This window comes from Sminthopsis crassicaudata, chromosome 4 (assembly GCF_048593235.1).
Source record: "Sminthopsis crassicaudata isolate SCR6 chromosome 4, ASM4859323v1, whole genome shotgun sequence".
Classification (NCBI taxonomy): Eukaryota; Metazoa; Chordata; class Mammalia; order Dasyuromorphia; family Dasyuridae; genus Sminthopsis; species Sminthopsis crassicaudata.
Window position 1 is genome coordinate 397,257,614 of NC_133620.1, and position 24,540 is coordinate 397,282,153.

The 24,540-nt window shown below is 35.2% G+C and overlaps 1 protein-coding gene across 8 annotated transcripts in view; it reads left to right on the forward strand.

Annotated features, from left to right (window-relative positions):
* Nucleotides 1–24,540, forward strand: part of LOC141539578 (cation channel sperm-associated auxiliary subunit epsilon-like) — a 130,769-nt gene that overhangs the window by 37,540 nt on the left and 68,689 nt on the right. For all 8 annotated transcript variants that reach the window (XM_074262550.1, XM_074262552.1, XM_074262553.1 and 5 more), the window contains one exon: nucleotides 4,362–4,468. In XM_074262550.1, coding sequence (XP_074118651.1) covers nucleotides 4,362–4,468 — 107 coding nt within the window. The remainder of the gene's footprint in view (nucleotides 1–4,361; nucleotides 4,469–24,540) is intronic.

Sequence of the window (24,540 nt, forward strand, 5' to 3'; positions counted from 1 at the left end):
CCCTTCTGGACATATATGTATTGTTCCCTCTTTAGGATTTCAGAACTACCAACCCTTTTCCCCCATCTGGTTCTTCTGTATTGGTTTTTGTCTTGCACCTCATTTGTATAACATAATTCTTCTTTTTACCTTTTCCTTTTAGAATTATATCATACTCAGCTCCACTCCAATATTTCTTTTAAACTACCCAATTACTAATGACAATCTTAAACATATAGTTTATATTTCCATGTGTAAAACATAAACATTTTATCCTTAATTACTCTTTTATTTCGGTTAAAATGTCAAATTTTTATTTGCTACAAAATCCTGAAAATCTGACAATTCATTGAATATTCATCTTTTTTTCATTCAAGATTATAGTTAATTTTGCTGAATATAATATTTTTGGCTACAGCCTTAGTTAGATCTTAAGTATAGCATACTACAAGAACTATGGTCTTTTATTGTAACCACTGTCAGGTCCTGTATGATTTATATTGTAGCTCCAATGTGTTTGAGTTGTGATTGTTACTATTGTTATAGTTGTTTGAAAATGTTCTCTTTGTTCCTGGGGTTTCAAAATTTTGAAACAATATTCCTGTAGGTTTTTCTTGTAGGATCCCTTTTGGCTGGTTATTGGCAGGTTATTGGTAGATTTTTTTTTCTATTTCTACTTTACACTCTGGTTCAAATACTTCAGGAAAATATTCTTTCATTATTGTATTATTGGGCTTCGAGGAAGTCCAGTTATTCTTATGTTTCTCTTCTTAATCTGTTCTCTAGAACTGTTTTTTTTTCTTATGAAATGTCTCACATTCTCTTTTCTTTTTTTATTATTTATATTTTGTTTTATTATTTCTTAGTCTCTTATAATTTCACTGGCTTCCCCTTGGACAAATTTAATTTTCAAAGAGTCAGTTTCTTCCTTCAGACTTTGGATTTCCTTTTCTTTTGACTTTCCATAATCTTCTTAGTTTTCTTGGATTGCCTTTTTTTCTTTTAGTTTTTTTCTCAATCTCTCTTACTTGATTTGTAAAGTCTTTTTTGAGTTCTTGTATGAATTCTCTTTGGGCAGGTGACCATTTGTCTTTGGAACAGGTGAGCCTTTTTTTACTTCAAGATCCTCCTCTGAACATGAACCCCATCTTCCCTATTTCCATAACAATTTTCTATACTTGGGTTCTGTCTCCTTTGCCTGCTCATTAAAAAAAAAAAACCAAACAAACAAACAAACAAAAAAAGAGCCTGTTAGTATAATCACTTCCACTGGTGCAGGCAGGGGAGTGCCTCTGGGCTCAAATATTCCTTCAGTTTTCTTCTCTGTCCTGGAACCCAAAACCAAGTATTCTATCTTCCTGTAAATGTCCACAGCCAGCAGTATTCTTGATTTAGTACTTCTGCATTCATGTCATGTGCTGGTTCCTTCTCACCCAGAGCCATGTATCTGTAGCGAAACTGAGTGTAACATTCCATATCAGCAAAGGTCCCTCCAGTCTTCCCTGACTCTGAAGCCTGACTCCCCATGTAGTTTTAGGATGTGAAAATTCCTGTGGTGTAGGTTGAGACTACCTTCCAACCCAAGCCAAGGGCGCTCAACTTGCTGTTAACAGTGAGACTATTCTGAAGGTATTTACACTTCATAAGGGCCAAACCTCTGTCTTGTATTGTCTCAGGGGGATCACTATTCTGACCCAATTCTTATTTGTTTTAGCTGCTTGCTTTAACCATGAAGTGTAATTTTGTGTTCTTTGTAAGGAAAATCTGGAGAGCTTGGAATTAGCTTCCTTCTCCACCATCTTCCCAGAATCCTCTCCTCTCTTTTTTTTTTCTCTCTCCCTACCCAGGGAATAGAATAAATATCCTCCTTGTTCCCCACTGACATCTGCAAAGCCTCCTTCTACTAACTCAGAAACCTTTATTTTTTCAAAGTTTCCTTGAAAAATTTATGTTATCTAGATCTTAGTCACGTTTATCTGATATCTACTGGCGTCAAGTCATTCCTTGTGAATCCATTACCTAGATCATAACATTCCTCTTCAGCCCAATCCTAGTCCTTATTCTTTGAAACATATATGTTTCTGTGTATACATGTGCATGTATATAAACACATATTGATGTATATGCATATGCATGTCTTGAAAGAATATATTGCATGTTTATTTGATAGATGATTATGGAGAGATTGATATAGATGCACAGATAACTGGTAGACAGCATACTATTGACTGTTCTTTTAATTATAGAAAATGTCAGCAAACTTGAAACACTTCTATTTGTCAAACATCTTAAAGTTAAACAACTTTATGAAGTACTTTGCTTAGAAATAACCAGAAAGCAAAGCCTCTGTGTGATATGGGAAATTACTATGTTGATTTGTCTTCTGGTTTCATTAACTGCTTCTTGCACAGGGACTATAAATTAGACTGAATTAAAAGGAAGCATGATCATTTTATTTTTTAAAATTTCCCATGAAGATCCTGGGAAGTTCAGGTGGCTTTATAAATAATAACCGCTTGTGTTTAATTATCCACTTAGTTTGATCAATATAGCTAGTCAAACACGAATTTTTTAATTTTTTACTAAAATAATAAATATTAATAGTAAATAAAACAACTTTGCATCAAAATTCATGTTTCTCTGTTTGGAAATAACTCACCATAAACAGTATATGCTAAGCATGGAAGAAATCCAAAACAAAGATAACAGGAAAGGAAAAGGCAGGTTTATATGAGCACCACAAAGAAGACCAATTCGACTAGTCTAAGCAGTAGGAAGAGGAATGTTTTATCTTAAGACTGGAGAAACAAGTTGGGACCAACTTATGAAGGGTTTAAATGCCAAACTGGGACTTTATATTTATCCTAGATTCAACAGGAACTACAAAATTTTATTGGGTAAAATAATAAAGGTCTGAATTGCAGAAAAATCACTTTGGCAACTATCTGGAAGATGTATCAAAAAGAGGAGAGACTTGAGGAAGAGTAACCAACTAGGAATTCATTTCAATATTTCAGACATGAAAAGATCAAAAAGATCATGAGGAACTGAACTGGGTGGTGGCTCTGAATAGAGAGAAGGGAGGTGGATGGAGAGATTTTTGTAGAAGTAGAAATTGTAAGTAACTTAGTAATTGATTGGATAGGTGAGGTGAGAAAGAATGAGGAATCCAAGTTGACTCTCAGGATGTAAACCTGGTAGATTGGCAGGATGGTGGTACTCTAGATAGAAATAGGGAATTGGGGGAAACGGGCTTGAAGAAAAAAAAAAAGTTAGTGAGTTCTGCAGTGCAAATTACAAGCCATATACACTTCATTCTATTGACTTATACTGTCTCACCAAAAATAAAAACAGAGGTGAGGTTTTTACTCACTGGCCATTGCCCAGCACATATAGTCAACCACAATATACCTGCTACAGTCAGAAAATGATTTGGCAAGGAAGAAGTATATGAGTACATTGGGATGTGGGAAAGTATTTCCCCAAACAAAATTCTTATATAGGTTTTAGGATAGCAGTTTGATTACTACCACCCCAAAGACAATGCCTAATATGGAAGGGGAGGGACTAGGAGCTTGCATAGAAGGGGAATAGAATAATGGGAGGGAACAGAGTTGGAAGTATTGGAACATGATGGGCCAAGAAGATTCACAAAGGCTGTGGGATCATGTGAGATAAAAGTTCCAAAATTGTTAGAGCAAGTATGAGGTGAGTGCATCTTCTAACCCTTCAGTTAATTGATTACATAAACCCATCAGTCATCCCATGGCCCCTTGGATGGATGTACATTCTAATTTGGAGATCTCTATATTAGATGACCTCTAAATATATAATGCCTTTTTATTCAGCTTCTTCTTTTCTTGTACAGCCAACCCTCATTCTTTCTGTTGCCTTCTCTCTTTCATATTTAAGTTCTTTAATCATTTCTCTATTTAGTCAATATTAAAGACCTAAAAAAAACCCCACTATCTGTTGCTCACTTCAGTAAGTAAGCAAAAAAATTTGTTTGGACAGTTGGTTAGGATGTGAAATAGCCCATCACAAGCATTGCTTATGATTCAGTTAACTCAGTGCTGCTTTCCACCTAATTATTTTGAGGAGAAACAGGCTAAGAAAACAATAATGGTACATCTCAGAAATATACAAAAGCTTAATAATTTTTAGTAAATGTTAAATTATTTTTATTATTTGTTGATGGAATAAACTATAAACTAATTGAAATTATTCTCAAATTAATTTTAAAGTATATACTTTTGGTTAATGTCTATTTCTTTAAATTTTTCTTATGCCACAATTTTTATAATATTGAACTTTTAGAAGTTTAAGTTAAAATTGAAAATAAAAATACATAATAATCAAAAGTTTTTCCTTTATTTTCACAGAATTCCAGGTCAATTACCAGACAATTTCTCAGCATGGGAGAAGATCCTTTAGTGGTATCAGGAATATCTTTTGAAGTTTACTATCCAGAAGTCAATAAAAGAGAAGGGTATTTCACTTAAATATTTCAAATGCAAAATCATTTTTATTCAATGAACCCAAAACAAAGCAGATTTTCATGATGAAATAAAAATTCCTAGGAAAGTTTTATTTAATTTGATTTTATGTCTAATAACAAATGTTTGAATTGGCTGTCCTTGGGCACAAAAGGAGATTGTAAATTATACCTCATATATGCCTCCCATTCAGAAGTTATAAGTCTTATTCCTTGGCAGTTCTTAAACCCTCAATCCAGCTCATGTACTATGTCTAGATAGGGAATAAGTCTAAATATTTCAGAATGTCAATTTTATTTGAATGAATGAATGAATAAAAAAGCATTTATTAAGCACTTAAACTATGTGCCAGAAATTGTGCTTGATGCTGGGAATACAAATACAAAAACAAAACAATCCATTTACTCAAGGATCTTACATTCTCAAAGGAGGTTACAACCCATCTAGAAGAGTGGTGGTCATAGGGATAAGAATTTTGATCTAAGAAATCACAGGGATAATGAGTAGGGGAGTCAAATGCCATGACCTTTTCAGAAGGAAAAATATTACTGATTTGATGAGTGACCCCAAAGTTAAAAATTGGAGTGGAATGCACCCTTTTAATAGGTAGATAGCTAGGAGTTCTTGTTTGAATAGAATATGATCTTTTCTGGGGTTGACCAAATATAATAGATTAAGGGAGTTTACACTCACTTGTCAATATATATAGGCAATTCAAATTCCAGGACAGGAATTCCAAATTGAAACCTTAAGTGGATTGTTCCCACCACCACCCCTATTACCTGTAATATACTTTTGCTAAATTTAACTAGTAGTAGAAATGGACAAATTGGAGTTTTGGGTTTATATTTTATGTTTTAAAAAACATAAAGTTAAAAAGCAACAGTCATTCCAGATCAGAAATCAATTGCAAATATTAATCCCTAGAGCACTATTGTTTAGAAATGGTCCAACACCCATTTTAGATAAAGGGTGACTATTTTAACTCCTTTCTCACCAAATGACTATTTGTACCAGACACATGACCAGCATAATAGGTGGACTATATAACAAACCATATGACCCCAATGTAACAGGGATTTTTAGAGAGATCTCAGGGAGACTGAAGTTCCTCCTTTGTCATGATAAGGACAACAGCTGAGTGATCACTCCTTCACTCCTCTATATTCAAGAATAGTATTGAGCTAAAAAGATATATTCCATATTAGATTTGAAGCCATGATTTTCTTATTGAAATATCCCATCAAATTCTTACTACAACAATAGTAGAAAATAGTAGAAAAATAGTAGAAAAGTAGATATCAAACAACACTTATCAAATCGAAACAAGGAAGTAAAATAGTAATTAGAGATAGACAGCTTAATTTATCAGATAGTATACACCAGAGTAAATAGAGGTGTACAACTTGAGAGAAAGATGAACTTTCAGTTCAGCTATTTAAAGAATCTCACAAGAAGTTGACTTTTAAAATTACCCAGGTATGCAAGCACTGAGAATCAAACAAGTTACCAGGTCTTCCTAGAAAACAAGTCAATTTGTTACTTATTTGTTACCTAGCTTTATTAGCCTTATTTGTTACCTAGATTTAATCACAGAATTGGTGTTACCTCATACAAACTGAGATCTGGGAATGATCTTAGCTTATATAAATCAGTTCTCTCCCTACATTTGAGAGCATCTTCAGTCATCCTGACTTGCCACTGACCCCAGATGACACTGGAGGAAAGAATGAGGCTGGTGACTTTGTACAACCCAGACTCACTTAAATCCAATTGACTAACAAGTGAAGAATTCACTTTCCTGGTGTCATTGGTCCTCTTTGAGAATGAAGGACAAACAACAATCATGCTTACAACTTGGAGCACAGTATTTAGATGGGAACCATCCTCTGATTCAACATTAAAACTTACATCTTCTTTGAGTCTTTCCCTTTCTATTTCTCTTAGTCAATTAGAAATCAAATTTCTCTTATTACATACACAGTGTCATAGAACTATCCTTCTGGGAACTGCCAAGTCTGAGTTTAGAGTTATATAATGTAGCACTTTGTGCTTTAAGAATTTGAAGATTTGGTTGAAGATAAAAAATGAAAGGTTCCTCTGAACCCTACCCCTATCAGCTGGACACACCCTTTCTCCTCTCCTTCCTATTTATTCTTGAATGACAACCCTTGACTCCATCCCTACCAAAAGATTTCTTTTTGCATGCCTTGAGAGAGGAGGAGAAATAATGAAATAATGTGACCTGACAGCCCTACTCTCCTCTCAGACATAAAGATCTCTCATTAGCCATTCAGAAACATGTATTAAAATTAATAAATCAAAATCATTATCACTCCTGAGCCCAAATCTACATTGAAATTAATCATTCTTACTAATACCAAAATCAGCCACAAACAATGAAATGCAAAAATCAAAAGCAGTTCTGATTGATGACACTTTATCATAGAGTAATTCAGTATTTCAGTACTGATTCAATCAGGAATTATAAATGAACTAAAGCAATTTTGGATTAGACATACTGGTTTTTTACATGGAAGAAAAGTAGAAGAGGCATTTCACCATTTGCATGAATTCCACATCAGGAAAAATTTGTCACTGATCAGGCATGCTTCTTGCTCTAGTCTTGCCCATCTAGTCTTGGACAAAAATAGTGGTGACCCTAGTAGACCCTGACCACTGCCTATACTAGCTAGAGAGCTGTCTCTTTTACTCAATGTTCATTTTCTCTCCTCCTCTCACACACTCAATTCACCATTCTCCATCAACCAATTTATTCCAAAACTCTGAATTCACTGTCCCTCATTCCTTCTGACTTTCTGTCTCGCTTCTACCCATTTCTAGTTCTCTTGTCTCTGTCTCTCTCTTTCTCTGTCTCCGTTTCTCTCTGTGTGTGTCTCTGTCTCTGTCTCTCTCTCAAAGCAAAATTGGCCAAATGTGAAAGGAGGCACAAAAGCTCATTGAGGAAAATAATTCTTTGAAAATTAGAATTGAGTCAATGGAGGCTGTTTATAAAAAATCAAAATACATTAAATAAATCCAAAAGAATAAAAAATAGGAAAAAATGTGAAATATCTCATTGGAAAAAATCCAAGAGAGGTATTTTTAAAATTGATCTACCTTAAAACTATGATTAAAAAAAGAGTCTGAACATTATCTTTCAAAAAAATTATCAAGGAAAACTATCCTGATATTCAAGAACCAGAGGGTAAAATAGAAATTGAAAGAATCCACTAATCATCTCCTGAAAGAGATCCCAAGATGAAAACTCTTAGGAATATTATAGCCACATTCCACAACTCCCAGATCAAAGAAAAAATATTGCAAGCATCCAGAAATTCAAGTATAATGGAACCACAGGATAACACAAGATTTAGTAGCTCCTACATCCAATGATCGGAGAGTTTGATATATGATATTCTGGAGAGCAAAAGAAATAGGATTATATTCAAGAATCATCTACCCAGCAAAATGGAGTAAAATCCTTCAAGGGGGAAGGTGGAATAGAGGATTTTCAAGAGCTGAATAGAAAAATTTTCAATTATAGGACTCCAGAGAAGTATAAGAAGGTGATTAGGAAAGTGAAGTCAAAAGGGACTTAAATTTTTTATCTGTTTTCATTCCTGTATGAGAAGATATTTGTAATGCATAAGAGTCTTCTCATCATTATGGCAGAGTATATATAGACAGAGGATACAGCCATGAGTTTAATATAAAGGGCTAATATCTAAAGAAAAAAGGTGAGAGAGGAATGTATTGGGAGAAAGAAAAGGGGAGAGGTATAACAGTATAAATAACCTGCCATAAAGAAGCAAGAAAAAGTTTTTTACAATAGAGGGGAAGAGCGGTAAGGGGAAAGAGTAGGAATGAATTGTACTTTCATCAGAATTGCCTCAAAGAGGAAATAATACACACTCAATTTGGGTAGAGAAATCTACTTTGCCCTGCAGGAAGGTGGTAGAAGGGGATACAGGTAGCTGGAAGGGTGAATAAGAGGGCATATTAGGGAAGAAGCTGGGTCCCAAGCAAAACACTGTTGAGGAACAGGGTGAAAGAAGAAAAAATGAGTGGGGGAATACAATTAGCAATAGTAATTATGAAAAGAATTTTGAAGCAAGTTTCTCTGATAAAGGTCTTCTCAAATCTATAGGAAATGAGTTAGGGGGCAGCTAGGTGGCGCAGTGGATAGAGCACCAGCCTTGAATTCAGGAGGACCCCCCCATAAAAAATTCAGGAAATGAGTTAAATTTGAAAAAGAAAAAGCCATTCTCCAATTGATAAATGATCAAAAGGTAAGGTCTGTGCCCAAAGGGTTATAAAATCAAGTATATCCTTTCATCTAGCAAGACCACTATTAGACATGAATCCCCCAAAAAACTTTTTTTAAAAACTACAAAAATATTTGTAGCAGCTCTTAAGGCAAAGAAATGGAAATTGAGAGGATACTCATCAATTGGGGAATGGCTGAATAAATTGTGGTCTGTGGTTATAAAGGAATATTCTTGTCCTATAAGAAATGATGAACAGGATATTATTAGAAAAACTTGGAAAGTCCTCCATGAGCTCAATGAAATATGCTTTATACATAGTATAGCAAAGTTCTGGAAGGATTAGCTGGGAATGGCTTTACTATTCTCAGCAGTACAGTGATCCAAGACTACTGTGAAGGACTTATAAAGAAGAATGCTATCCATACCCAGCAAAAGAATTATTTGTGTCTGAATACAGACTGAATCATACTTTATTTTTTTTCTTTTGTGGGGGGGAGTGAGTGGGGGAAGAAGAGGATATCTAGGTTTTCTTTCGCAATATGACTTGTACAGAAATGTTTTGTACAATTTCACATGAGTCTTCTTGTAATGACCTCATTAGTATTCTAGATACCTTAGAATCAGCTGGAGTCAGGATAAACAAAAGAATTTATTCTTGATCTTTTGGACTCACTATCAGGGGAATAGATATAGGAATCTCCATACCCCCTTTCTCTCCACGGGTAAAGAATTATCCCACCTATCCTATTCCACCCTATGATCTTTCTCACATTTCTCTGTCTACACACACAGATCGAGCCAGCACAGAATAGTTGGGCAGGATCATTCTCCAAGCATATATTAATAGAGTATTGTCCAATTGGTAATTAGCTTTAAGTGTTCAGTTATCTAAGTGCATCTGCTCAGTTCCAGCCCTTTATACCTTCTCAATAAGGGGGAAGGGGGAGAAGAATCTGAACTCAAAATTTTAATAAGAAATGTAAAAGATTTTAGATAAAACTGGGGAAAACAAAAATATTTTTAAAATATTCATTTATTTTTAACACTTTTCTTTTGAAATTTTGAATTCAAAATTCTCTCTCCCATCCACTGAAAAGACAAATAATATATCAATTATACATGTGAAATAATATAAAATATATGTCCATATTAGCCATGTATCAAAAATCAAAACAATAATGAAGAAAGTAAAAAATTATATTTCAGTTTGCACTCAGCATTCATCAATTCTCACTCTTGAGGTGGTTAGCATTTTTTTCATTTTGGAATTATCTTCAATCATTGTATTGATCAGAGTACAACAGTTGATCATCATTATGACTTTACTATTATTGTGCACATATGATCTCCAGATTCTTCTCATTTCACTTTGCATCAGTTCATATGTCTTTGATTTCTTCTTCTGCAAAATTCTGGAGAATTGACTTATTTTATGAATCTGACTCAATACCCTATAAATTTGGGAAATTAGGCCTTTAGCAGAGAAATTTTTTATATTAATTTATATTCCCTGCTTACCTATTTTAATTAGATCTGGTTTTGCTTTTGTTTTTTGGGGTTTTTTTTTTTTTGAGATTATGATTGCTACCCCTGCCTTTTCTACTTCTGCTCCTCACTTTATCTTAGCTATGTGTGTATCTCTGTTTTAAGTCTATCTCTTGTACACAGTATATTGATGTTATCAGATTCTGGTTTCTAATCCATTCTGCTAACTTCTTCCACTTTATGGGTGAGCTTCAAGCCATTCACAGTTATGATTACTATACATTTCCTTACATGATATTTTCTTCTGCTTATCCTTCTCTTTATCTTTTCGCTACTTAGAAATATATTTTCCTTCTGACCACTATCTCCCTTTTATCATCCCCCTTCCATATATCTTATCCCCCTTGTATTTTCCTTTGGGGCAAGATAGTTTTCTATTATCTGAGCATGCGCATGCGTATATGTGTGTGTGTGTGTGTGTGTGTGTGTGTGTGTGTGTGTGTGTGTGTATTCTTCCTTCTTTAACTTAATCAGTAAGGTTAGCATTGCCTGCCATCACTACATCTACCTCGTCATTTCCCCATTTATTAAAAAAAAGCTCTTCAATACACACTTCTTAAGAAAATTTTCCCCATTCCACTTTTCCCCTTGCCCCCTTCTCCAGTGCATCCCTTTTCCTCCTATATTTTTTATTTTGGAAATCATCCCAACATCGTCCACTCATACCTATGCCCTCTGTTTTTGTAAATTCCTTCTAACTTCCCTAATGATGATAAAGTTAGGAATTACATGTGTCATCATCCCATATCTTAAATTATCTCTTTTCAATCTATTTTTCAATTATTTTTCCAATGAAATGTTTCACATTTATTTTCTCATTCTTTTGACTTTGTTTTGTTCTTTCTTGAAGTCTCATGCAATCACTAGCTTCCATTTGCCCAATGCTAATTTTTAAGGAATTTTTTTCTTATGTGAGCTATTGTATTTCTTTTTCCATTTGACGAATACAGCTTTAAAAAAAAAAAAAAAAAAAAAAAAAAAAAAAAAAAAGAGCAGTTAGTTGGTGCAGTGGATAGAGCACCAGCCCTGAAGTCAGGAGGACCTGGGTTCAAATCTAGCCTCAGACACTCAATACTACCTAGCTGTGTGACCCTTGGCAAGTCACTTAATCCCAATTGCCTCAGAAAAAAAAAAAAAAGAAAAAAAGAATAAAAATGCTTTTCTTCAGTGATTTTTTGTGCCACTTTTTATCATTAGGTCCATGCTGGCTTTTAAGGTATTTTCTTTTACCAAGCTGTTATAATTTTCTTGTATCACCCTCTTTTTCTCAAATTTTCCTCCAACACTTTTATCTCTTTAACTCCTCCAGGAATTTTGCTGGCTTTTTGTCCAATTACCATTTTTCTTTGCTTGTAGCTATTTTCACATTGTTATCTTCTAAGCTTGTCTTAATCTTCTCTGTCACCATAATAACTTTTTAATGGTCCAGTTCTTTTTGTTTTCATTGTTTGCTTATTTTTTTTTTATTTTGATGTTTATTTTAAAGTTGGACCCACCTCAACTAAGCTTGAAGAGGCACTGTGCCAAGCTTCAGGCTTTTTCTCTGCTGCCATTTTTAGAGCTAGTTGTGGGAGTCTACAAGTTTTCAGTGTTTCCAAGATCATGTTATCGTGAGGGAAGTATGGTCGCTGCTTTTCTGATCTGTGCTGTGGTCTTTACTGAGAAAGAACCCCTTCTCCCCTGTTGCCAAAAATGCCATCCTCCTCTTGGTTCTGGAACTATGCCCAGGGCTCCTGCTCCCTTTGCCCAATCACAAGCACTCCTCTACATCCTGAAATGTGACTTCAGAACTGCTTATGAGCAATATGGTTGCCAATCAGCACTGGCTGCACCCAATGACAACAAAAAGTCCCCTGACATTTCCTTCTTATTCCTTGTCTGATTCCCGTTACATGTCTGAGCTGAGACCTCTTAGAGCTGATGTGGCCTCCAAGGTCCTCTCCTATGCCTACTCAGGTGTCATAATCTCCTCTACAAACCTCCTAATTCTCTCATGTTGAAAAAAAAATAGATCTTCCTATAGCCTTTTGCTTGGCTTTGCTGCTCCAGAGCTTTTATTTGAGGTATTATTTCAAAGTTGCTTGGAGAGGAAGAGTGGGAGAGTTTAGCAGAGTCCTAGTGATGAGAGTTAGGTAAGGGGTAACCCCTTTTGGTTTGGCGCAAGGATACCTAGTTAAATGCAGTTGAGTGACCACAGAGTCCCCTGTAAAGCAATTTACAGGCCCAAACCATATTGATTTAAAAAAAAAAAAAAAAAAAAAAAAAAGGTTTATTGTAGGGATTTGGAAGTAAAGGTAAAGGAAGAAAGACACCTGGGCCAGAGCTAATCACTGGGCAGACAGGAACCCTAAAATGGTCAGTGTAAAGACACCATGTTTAGGGCTCCTGCAAAAGAATGGGCTCCAGAGTTCCCCCTTTTTATAATGGGGGCTCTTGGTGATCTTGAAGGTGGGTGGAATCCCAGACTCCTGGCTGGTTTCAGCCAGGGTTAGCATTGAATAGAATTCAATGGGTTTTTAGATAAGGAAGAAGCTGTTTGTGGGGATTGAAACCTGAGCAGATAGTGGGAGGCTGGGAAAGCCCAAGTTAACTCAGATCCAGTGGGGGCTGGGAAAGGCCAGATATCACTGGAATTCAAAAGGATGCTTTTTGACCAGGATTTGTGAATCAAAGATTCTAGCTTCATCAGCCATGGGGGGGTTGGGAATCAGAAAAGAATCTTAAAGAGACCTCAACCCACATCATTTTCCCCCCTCAAACAGTTAAGACTTAAATTCATTTAAAAAAAAAGATTTGGGGTAGTATCCCTCACTTGAGGCAAGGTTGAAGATTTTCTCCAAGGATCTTCAGAGTAACGGGGTCCCCTCTTCTTGTTTCCCCCTCAAACAGTCACATCCAGACGCATATAGGAAAAGGGGAGATGATTTCCTCTTAACTGCTTCGAGCTGACAAGGGTCGTAGAGATTTGGGGTTTCATGACAGGAGGTGAAGCATGAGGTTTGGAGGATGGCAGCAGGGCATCCAGGGGGTATCCCAGTCAGTTGTCCTGTCTATGTTCTCCAGGCTGAAGGGCAGCTGAGAATCCAAAATTTGAAGCCTAGAGAAAACAGATCTCGGGAACAGATTAAAAGTGGGGTGTCATCCAGGGTGGAGATGGTGACATTCAGAGGAATGGGGCCTTTAGCAAGAAATGCATCAGGTCCCTTCTATGGGCTGCTTGTAAAGTGCTGATGGCCCATCTAACTATCAAAGAGAAATAGGAGAAAATGCTGAGGGGACCCCAATACTCTGAAGATTCTTGGAGAAAATCTTCAGAGTAGCTGGATCCCCTCTTCTCTAGTCTGTACTCTGCCACCTCGAGAAAGACTAATTAAGAGGAGAAAAGAGAAGCCATGGACTTTGGTTTCCTCACCCCCACATTGGCCAGAGGCACCTGGCAATTCTCTGAAGGAGATTCAAAGGACTTGGAATTTTCTCTGGCAGCTTTACTAAAATATAGCTAATATTGTGACAGCATTCAGAGCCAATGACTGACTGGATAAGTTGAAAAAAAAAAAACACCAGATTCAGGTCTCTATAAAGAAGCAAAGAAGAAAAACTACATTATATCTAAAAGACACTATTCTGAAAAATCCTAAGGCCTATGAGTTATCTGTATCCTACATATACTCTCTCACTTCCCCATTGACTTTGTATTTACAAGTAGAAGAGAGTATCAGACTTCTTTATGTATTTATTTAAACTTAGATGCAAAATAAGGAAAAACAAAATAGAAAATGAAAGACAGAAAAAAATTTATGTCACCAGCAGAACATCAGGGGTGATTCAAAACATATAACAATATTTCCACTTAAAGAAAGCAAATAATAAAAGACATTGTATTCAAAATAGTCCATCTTTTCTTTGCTTCCTTGCAAGTTTTCTTTTATTCTCTGCTCTGCACTCATTATTTTCTTTTCCCTTTTTTCCTCCTTTTCTCCCCAAGCAGGCTACAGTTAAACATAAATATATTTATGCATATCTGTATATACATACACACATACATACACCTATACACACCTAAACAAATTTGTGTATACACACACACACACATGCACGTACATACATATACCTCTAAAATAATATGTAGATTTATGTCTACATTATATGCTTAAAAGATTTTTGAATCTTTGAATGTGACTTTGAGATCAGTGATTACTATCTCTAATTTTTTTTCTAATAAATCCTACTTGTGATCATTTATTGTGTGTCTCTCTTAGATCCCATCCCTCTGAAATCTTCTACTTTAGCTCTATTCTTTAACTTGCTTTGCTATTATGTTAACTCCCCAGTTTCCCCCATGGATCCCTCTCATTTTTTTCCTCCCTCCTCCTTTATCCCATTCCCATTAATCTAAACACCATGCTATACCCCATCTTATTCTATTCCCTTCCCCTTCATTTTTTAACAAATTTTGGAAGGTACTCTACCCTTTTTGGCACATGTGTGTGTATACTTACGCATTTATGTATATAACAAAATCTGGAAAGTAAAGTATCTGAAGAATCAAGTGAAGGGGCAGCTAGCAGTGGATAGTGCTGGCCCTGAAGTAAGGAGGGCCTGAGTTCAAATCTGACCTCAGACACTTAACACTTCCTAGCTGTGTGACCCTAGGCAAGTCACTTAACCCTGATTGCCTCAGGGGAAAAAAAAAAAAGGCAGTGATGTTCCTATATGTTTTACTTGTAGGTTGTGATCAATGGATTTTTTCTATTTCTACTTTCTATAATTTCAGGAAAATTGTTTTTATTACTGTATCAAATTTCTCTTTCTGATCATAGCTCTCAGTCCAATTCTTATGTTTCTTGTTTTTTCTTCTTCTGTTTTTTTTTTAGATCTTTTGTTTTTCTTGTTTGACATTCTGTTGTATTTTCTTCATTATGTTTTGTTTTGCTGTTTCATGGTGTCTTATGCTTCACAGGGCTTCCCTTTGCTCCAGTCTAATTTTCAAAGAATCTGTATCTCATTTTTTAGTTAGCTGACTTTTTTTTCATAATCTTGTTTTTCTTGGATTATCCTTATTATTTTTTTTTAATTTTTCCTCAATGTGTCTCATTTGATTTTTAAAGTCTTTTTTGATTTTTTTATAAATTTCTGGGCAGGTAACAATTTAATGTGATTCTTTTGGGTAGAAGAGGCTTTTTTTTTACTTCAGTATTCTCCTCTGAAGGGGAACTCCAGTACTCCCTATGCCCATAGTAACTTTTTGTGGTTGGGTTCTTTCTCCTTTGCCTGATCTTTTTTAAAAATAATAATAATAATTCATTAATGTGGTCATCTCAAGTCCTAGGGTTTGGAGGTGGGGCCTCCAATCTGGCCTGGAACCCAAAACCAAGAACTTCACCTGTAACCCTGCTCTACACTTCTTCATATACTTGCTATGTGCTGGTTTCTTCTTACAAGAGTTGCATCTCAGTTGAGCTTGATGGTCCTTAGTACAGATTCCCCCAATCTTCTGGATTCATCCTCCCAACTCCTCACTGTCTTAGAGATGCAAGTTCCCATGGTTTGGGCTGAGACTCCTCCCAGCCCAGGTTTTCAAACCAAGGCTGCCTCCCCCATCACTACCAATTCAAACCTTAAAAGAACTATGGAGATGAGGATGGGGAGTGCATTTTAGGCATTTTACCCACTATTGAATTAGGTTCTTGATCTTAGACAACTTGAAATTTCAAAAATTAATTAAATTATATGTGTGTGTATACATATATATATAGTATGTAATGTATAATGTAATTATATATTAATAAAATATAACATAAATATAAAATAATAAATAATAAAAGGCAGATTTTTCAGGTAACATGATCCTAGAATTAGAATATCTTACCAGAAATACAGAATTGTATTATATTATACTGTGTTATATCAATAATGTTCAATAGCTTGAGATACAATCTTCTATCTAAAGAAATGAAATTGTCTACATTTTCTGTTAGGTTCTTACTAAGTGCTAATAAGATAATGAGATATTAGGTTCTTACTAAGTGCTAAGTCAGTACTTGACAATTCTCTAGTTCTGGCCTTTAGTGGGAGTTTTACTTGTGAACTCCTGGGGAGGAGCTTGCATGCTTAGGAGGAGCAAGTTCATTGGTTGAAGTAATTTTTCCCAGAAGCTCTTACATTATCCCACACCCATTCTCTGGGAGGTTAAAAAAGGGCGGCACTCAAGAGATAGAGAGTCTTGTCTGGACCAGACTTGAGGCAGCTCTCTGCAGGAAGGGAAGTCACTTCTCTGGACCAGAGTTGATGGCAACTGTCTGGAGACAACGGCTCTCTACAGGAAGAAGAATCTGTCCCAGAGATTTGAGTTGACACAGCAGATCTCCTCCCAGAGAGTGATCTGTAGCTTTTGGAGACAACAGCACATTACAAATTGGCGTCCACAACATGGGGCAAGGACTTTTGCTTATCCTGACAAGGACTTTTTCTGAGCCCTTCAGAGGAGCTAGATCTGACCATCGCAATTTGGTGCCCGAACAGGGACAGACGATCCTGATTCCAGTGGAAAAACCTCCGATTCAGATTCCAGTGAAAAAGACTTTCTGATACAGAAATAATCGTGAGTAACAAGGAAACTTTGTTAAAGATTAAGTGAGTGTTCTAATAGATAAATAAGGAACTTAACTTGTTAAGGGCTAAACGAGCAATCTCTTACAGCTGAAATGGGGCAGATGTTAGCTAAAGACATTCCCTTGACCTCAGCCGACTCAGCCCCAGCCCCAGCGGCAGCCTCAGCTCCAACCCCAATCAGGAATGGTACTATAGAGAGTATAATTAAGATAATTGAGGAGCAGAGTTTACTTGTAACCTGAGTACAGACTGCTAAATTCTTGGCTGCATTAAGATGCACGTCCCCTTGGTTCTTAGAGGAAGAAAAGATAGATGTAGATAACTGGAAGCTAGTGGGATTTGAAATGAAAGAATTTCATGCAAAAAATGGGCCTCGTTCAATTTCTGCAGAGGTATTTTATATCTACAACATAGTTAAATTAGCCTTAAACTATCAAGCAAGTTGTAGGAGAAGTAAAAGTTTTAAAAATGAACAGAGGAGGAAGTGTGAGGAAAAAAGGAAAGATCAAGATCTTGCCCTAGAGCAAGAGGATTTAAATGAGGAATTAGGGTATGATTCTCTTGAAGAAGCTTCAATCCTGCCTAGAGAGCAGATTATTGACAGGCCCACATCAATTCCACCTTCAGAGGTGGAGGAAGAAGGAGGAGGGGAAGTGGCAGAAACACAAACAGAATTGCCTGTGAAGCAGCCTAAGCCTATGACAAGATTAGAAAAAGCATTGGTTAAAGCTAAGAGAGAAGGACAGGATATAAGTGATTTTATACATGCATATCCTGTGATTGAAGAGATTGACTCTGTAAGTCAAAAAAGGAGAAGACATACACCTTTAGATTTGAATAAAATTAAAGATTTGAAAAAAGGTTGTACCCTTTATGGGGCTACATCAGCTTATGTTAAAATATTACTAGATGGTTTGTCTTATGAAGTCCTAACCCCAAATGACTGGAAATCTATAGCAAGGACATGTCTAGAACCTGGACAAAATTTGTTAAGGCTTGTGGAGTTTCATGAATTATGTAAAATCCAAGTCAGATGCAATTTGGAAATAGGATTTAACACAAAATTCACTTTTGAGCAATTAGCTGGTGAAGGTCAGTATGGAGAGAATTCAGAACAGATTAATTATATCATGACAATATATGAGCAAATTGCCAAGGCTGCAATAAAAGCTTGGGGTGTCCTCCCTGGACAGAAAGATAGGGGAGAGGTTTTCACTAAAATAGAGCAAGGTCCCAATGAACCTTTTGCGGATTTTGTGGGATGTTTGCAAACTGCTGTCAAAAGAACTATTGGAGAAAATGCAGCTATGGAAATAATGACCAAACATCTGGCTAAGGAAAATGCCAATGAGATTTGCAAAAGAATTATATGGAGATTAGACAAAGATGCTCCTTTAGAGGAGATCATAAGACGCTGTGCTACAGTGGGAACAAATGCTTTTTACACACGGACTATGATGAACGTGGAAAGACAGGGTCCCTCCTGGCAAGGGACTTCTAGAGAAACTCAGCGATGTTTTCAATGTGGAAAAATTGGACATCTAAGAGCTCAGTGTAAATATGGACATAGAGTGAGAAGACAGGGTGAAAGAAGACCTAAAACCCCATGTCCAAAATGCAACATCAGAGTGTAGACTAATTCAGGGAAATGGGATGAGGAGCCCAGGGCCAGAGCCAGGGCCCCAGGCAAAAAAGACTTGGGGCATGGTGGCAGCTGAGGTTACACCCAAAGAGCCTTTAGAAGGTCAGGACTCTGATGTGATCTATCACCTGAAAAGCAATCACATGGAAGAAAGGGATTACCTGATCAGTCAGCCAAAAGGCAATTAGATTGCAAAAATGGATTACACTTGGGGAGAATACAGGCCTTTTAAATCAACAGGGCTGTGTCCAGTGCAAACAACTCCAATGTAATTGCCAGATGATGAGAAGATATTTAGAAAGTGGTAAATAGAAGGTAATTAGATAGGTTAACTGCCTGGGAGAGAGGGTTTGCTTGTATTTCTTCAGATGGAGAAGGAATCAGATGGGTGCCAATGAATCGTATTCGCCTTGTCCATCAGAGAGAGACAGAAAAAGAGAAAGACCTCAAAACAAAGGAGAAAATCTAAGAAACATCTGACACTGAAAGAGCATGGCTAATAAGAAGACTGTTAAAGAACTTTAAAACCAGCAGGAATCATTGGATTTCCTAACACAAGATGAGACTAATGGACAATGGACTTATGGACATTTATAAATGCTCAATTTATGATTATTTGATAATGTTATTTGTTACATACTTCTAGCATATATTATGTTACTATGTTACTATGTGTTTATGTAATCTATGTAATTATGTGTAATGCCTCCCATATTGATGGATTTATGTTTCAAGGTCATGACCACCCTATGTTCTAAATCAAAAGAAAGGGGGAGATGTTAGGTTCTTACTAAGTGCTAATAAGATAATGAGATATTAGGTTCTTACTAAGTGCTAAGTCAGTACTTGACAATTCTCTAGTTCTGGCCTTTAGTGGGAGTTTTACTTGTGAACTCCTGGGGAGGAGCTTGCATGCTTAGGAGGAGCAAGTTCATTGGTTGAAGTAATTTTTCCCAGAAGCCCTTGCATTATCCCACACCCATTCTCTGGGAGATTAAAAGAGGGCGGCACTCAAGAGATGGAGAGTCTTGTCTGGACCAGACTTGAGGCAGCTCTCTGCAGGAAGGGAAGTCACTTCTCTGGACCAGAGTTGATGGCAACTGTCTGGAGACAACGGCTCTCTACAGGAAGAAGAATCTGTCCCAGAGATTTGAGTTGACACAGCAGATCTCCTCCCAGAGAGTGATCAGCAGCTTCTGGAGACAACAGCATGTTACAATTTTCATCACAGGATAAAATCCTAAAATGATTATATATCTTTACATCTTTCTGTGTTAGATAAAATGTAGATGTCTCTTCAAATTATGGCTGAAAGCTTTAGGTTGGTGGCAAGTCATAAAAATGATTATTTAGCTAGAAATATTGTATAGGTATGGGTAATGGATGACACTATTGAAAGTGACTTAAGTATTTCCATTTTTGTACCTACTTAATGTTTTACTTAGTCCTAATCCACAGTTCTAAAATGATGCTGATTCAGTTGAACTGATTATATGTAAAAAGAATATTTACAGGAAGACAGGAAGGCAGCACATCTTTGCAGAAGGACCCAAAGTAATCAATTTTTCCCCTAGTTTCAAGCATAAAGGTATACCACACCTAGCATAAGGGTTGGATAATAAGAGCTGAACAAGAGTATGCTAGCAGAACTTTCAAAATAGTGGTTGAAATGGTAAATTCTAAAATTTTCATTGTGAGTAAATGCTCAGAATTAAGGAAACACAACAAATCAGGGCTTATTTGTGGGATTTTTTTATTGTCTAGATTTAAGAAAGTGTTGGAGAAAATATTAATGATGCAGATTAAATTTTAAACTGTGTCATGTATATGCATATTTTTTCCAGTGAGCTAGTTGTCCTAATTATCAACATACTGCTACATGAAGCACTAAAAAATTGCAAATTATTATTGTCATTCACCTTTAGGACCTTGAAATAAAATTTCAAGTCATCTTTAAAATTAGTAAAATGAACCCTACACATGACCTTGATATATGGAATTACCTCTCTACCTGAATACATAAAACATGATTAGCTTTATACATGGGATTTTACTATTGGCATAAAATCTATAAAACAATAAAAAGACATTTTTTTAATCCACTTCTTGATGGTATAGTGGTTAGAGAACTGGATCTGGCATCAGGAATATCTGAATTCAAATCTCATTTCAGATACTAGAACTTGGGCAAATCATTTAATCTCAAACAGACTCATTTTCCTCAACTGTAAAATAACACAGGGTTCCCAGGGTGGTTGCAGGATCAAATGAAATATCTATTAAATCCTTAATACAATGCCACTAAGACACATAATGAAGCAAAAGTAACCAACATAGGAACTGTATCCATGCCCAAAGGCCACATTTGTTATCTGTATTCAACTGACCTCTTGGTTCAATATTAGACATTGTGTTTATTCTAATTCCTTTTTTGAGCTTTTTAACTTGTATCATTTGTCATTTTGCATATGATTGTTCTAGCCTTGCCTACTTTTGTTGGATCATTTCACAATCAACAAGCCATTCATTACTTTATTTTGTCTTTTTTGCTACCACTGCTCCATTATTTCACTGCTCCATTCCTTCTTTATTTTACTCTTTGTAAGCACTTAGAGATATAAATTTCCCCTTTTTTATTTATCTATCTATCTATCTATTTATTTATTTATTTATTTATTTATTTATTTATTTATTGCTGCATCCCATAAATTTTGGCATGTAGACTCACTGTTATCTCTTTAATGAAATTATTGATTGTTTCTACAATTGGTTCTTTGAGCCACACATACTTTAGGATTAAATGATTACTTTTCAATTCATTTTTAATCTATCTTTCTGTGATTATTTAATATAATTTTATCGCATTATCTAAAAAGAATACATTTAATATTTCTGTTTTACTGCTTTTCATTGTGAGATTTCTATATCCTAATACACAGCCAATTTTTTGTGTGAATGCCATAGTCACTGAGAAAATAGTATATTCCTTTCTATTTCTATTTATTTTTCTCCAAAAATCTATCATAACTAACTTTCCTAAAGTTCTATTCATCTCCTTAATTTTTTTGTGTTTATTTTTAGATATATCTGTCTACTTCTAAAAGGGGAAGACTGAAGTCCCTTACTCAGATTTCTAATAATATAAAGTTTGTATATTATTATATCACATGATAATATAAAGTATCATATTCTCATGTAAAAATGTAAATAGTTTAACTATTGAATTCTTTATGATTTCATGATTTCTCTTTCTTGTTCACCTTTTTAAGTTTCTCTTAAGTATTGTATTTGGAAATCAGATTTTCTGTTCTGGTCTAGTCTTTTCATCTTGAAATACTTGAAAGTCCTCTATTTTAATTAAATATTTACTTTTACTCCTGAAGGATTACTTACTTTTACTGAGTGGGTAATTTGGGGTTATAACCCTAGCCCTCTGGAGAATCATATTCTAAGTATTCTGATCCTTTAATGGAGAAGTTGCTACTGTTTTATCCTGACAGTAGTTACATGATATTTGAATTGTTGGCTGCTCACAATATTTTTTAGCTGCTAACACTGCTAACAATATTTTCTCCTTGAACTGAGAGCTCTGGAATTTGACTATAATATCCTAGGACTTATTTTCAGAGCATATGCATGGATAATTTTTCAACATTGATCCTTACAAAGCCTTGTGTTCCAAATTTTCCCCTCCTTCCCCCAACCCCTCCCCTAGATGGCAAATAATCCAATATATGTTAAACATATTAAAAATATATGTTAAATCCAATATATGTATACATATTTATACAATAATCTTGCACAAGAAAAGTCAGATTAAAAAGGAAAGAAATGAGAAAAAATAAAATGCAAGCAAAAGAAAAAAAAAAGTGAAAATGCTATGCTGTGATCCACATTCAGTGGCCACAGTCCTCTCTCTGAGTGTGGCTCTCTTTCATCACAAAATCATTGGAACTGGCCTCAGTCATCTCATTGTTGGATAGAGTCACATCCATCAAAATTGATCACCATTTAATCTTGTTGGCATCTTTTTCAAAAGATGATCAGTGGATTCTTTTTTTTTTTCTGGTTCTAAGATATTGGGGCAGTTTTCCTTGATAATTTCTTAAAAGATGAGGCCTCAACTCATTTTATGGTCATGGCTTTCAAGTAGTTCAATAATTTTTTGTTTTTAATTTGTTATTTTTTGGTTACATTTTCAACTCAAAACTGTCTCCCTTCCTTTATTTCTCCATCTTTCCCCAATTTATACTAGAGAAGGCCACAACTTTATGAGTGGGTGGTGTGAAATCATACTATACAAATTTCTATTTATCTGTCCTTTCTCTGGAGTTATTGATGTGAATATTTATAACAAATGATGGGCATCTCCCTAATTTCCACATGTTTGCCACCAGAAGAAAACTGCTATAGATATTTTGGTACATGTAGATTCTTTCCTTTTTTTCTGATCTCCTTGGGAAACAGAATAGTAGTATTGATTGGTCAAAGGGTGTACATAATTTTATAACTCTAATTGTAATTCCAGATTATTCTCCAAAATAGTTAGGTCATTTTATAATTCCATCAACAACTTATCAGTGTCCCAATTTTTTCACATCTATTCCAACATTTGTCATTTCTCTCTTCTATTTTAGCAATCTCACAAGTATGAAATGATATCTCAAAGTTGTAAATGATATCTCAAAGTTGTTTTAATGTGCATTTCTCTAATCAATAATTATTTAGAGCATTTTTTCATATGACTATTTCTCATTGAAAAGTTACCTGCTCATGTCCTTTGGTCATTAATCAACTGGGCAGTGATGATATTCTCATACATTTGACCAACTTCTCCCTAAATCCAAGAAACTATCTATAAAATTACCCCCTCACCATTTTCTCCTCTTGGATATGCTAGTTTTATTTGTAATCAAAATTACTCATGTTACATCTCACAATGCTCTCTATCTTTTTGTTTATTCATAAATTATTCTCCTGTCCATAAATCTAAAAGGTAATAACTTATATGTTCTTCTAGTTTACTTATAATATATCCCTTTATTTTGAGATTATGAATTCATTTTGACCTTATTTTGGTAAGTGGTGTAAGATTGGTCTATAACCAGTTTCTGCCATCTTTCCAGTTTTCCCAAACTTTTTTTTACCAAATAGTGAATTTGTATCCCCAAAGTTTCAATCTTTACATTTGTCAAAAACAATATTACATTAATCATTACTCTATTACACTGATCCACATTTCTTAGCCAGCGTCAAGCAGTTTTAATAATAAGCACCTTATAATACAGTTTGAGATTTGGTACTGCTAAATCTCCTTACTTTGCTTTTTTTCCTTTAACAATTCTTTTAATAATCTTGAGCTTTGGTTCTAAATGAATTTTTTCTAGCTCATTTTTTTAAATTTAATTGAGATAAGATTGAATATGTAGATTAGTTTAGGTAGAATTGTCATTTTTCTTATATTGACTCTGCTTACCTGTGAGCAATTAGTATTTCTCCAATTATTTAAATATGACTTTATATGCACAAAAAGTATTTTATTACTATGCTCATGTAATTTCTGGGTTTATCTTGGCAGACATACTTCTAGATATTGTATGGTTATTTAAATAGGCCATCTTATTATTTCTTGTATGGTTTTGTTGCTGATATATGGAAATGCTAATTATTTCTGTAAGTTTATTTTATATCCTGCTAATTTTCTGGCATTCTAGAATATCACCAATCATCTTCATTTTTACCTTGCCACTAAACTTTGATGGCTCTAGAAGAGAGACTAAGACTGATGACATATCCAATTCATGCACAAGTCAAGACATCACTCACATGATGTCATTGGTCCTTTTTGGGAATGAAGGATGAATACCAACAACTACTTTGCTAAAATTATTTGTTTCTCTTAGCTTTTTGGTTAACTCTGTAGAATTTTCCATCTATGCCTTTATATCATCTATAAAAAGGAAGTTTTATTATCTCATTGCTTATTTTGATTCCT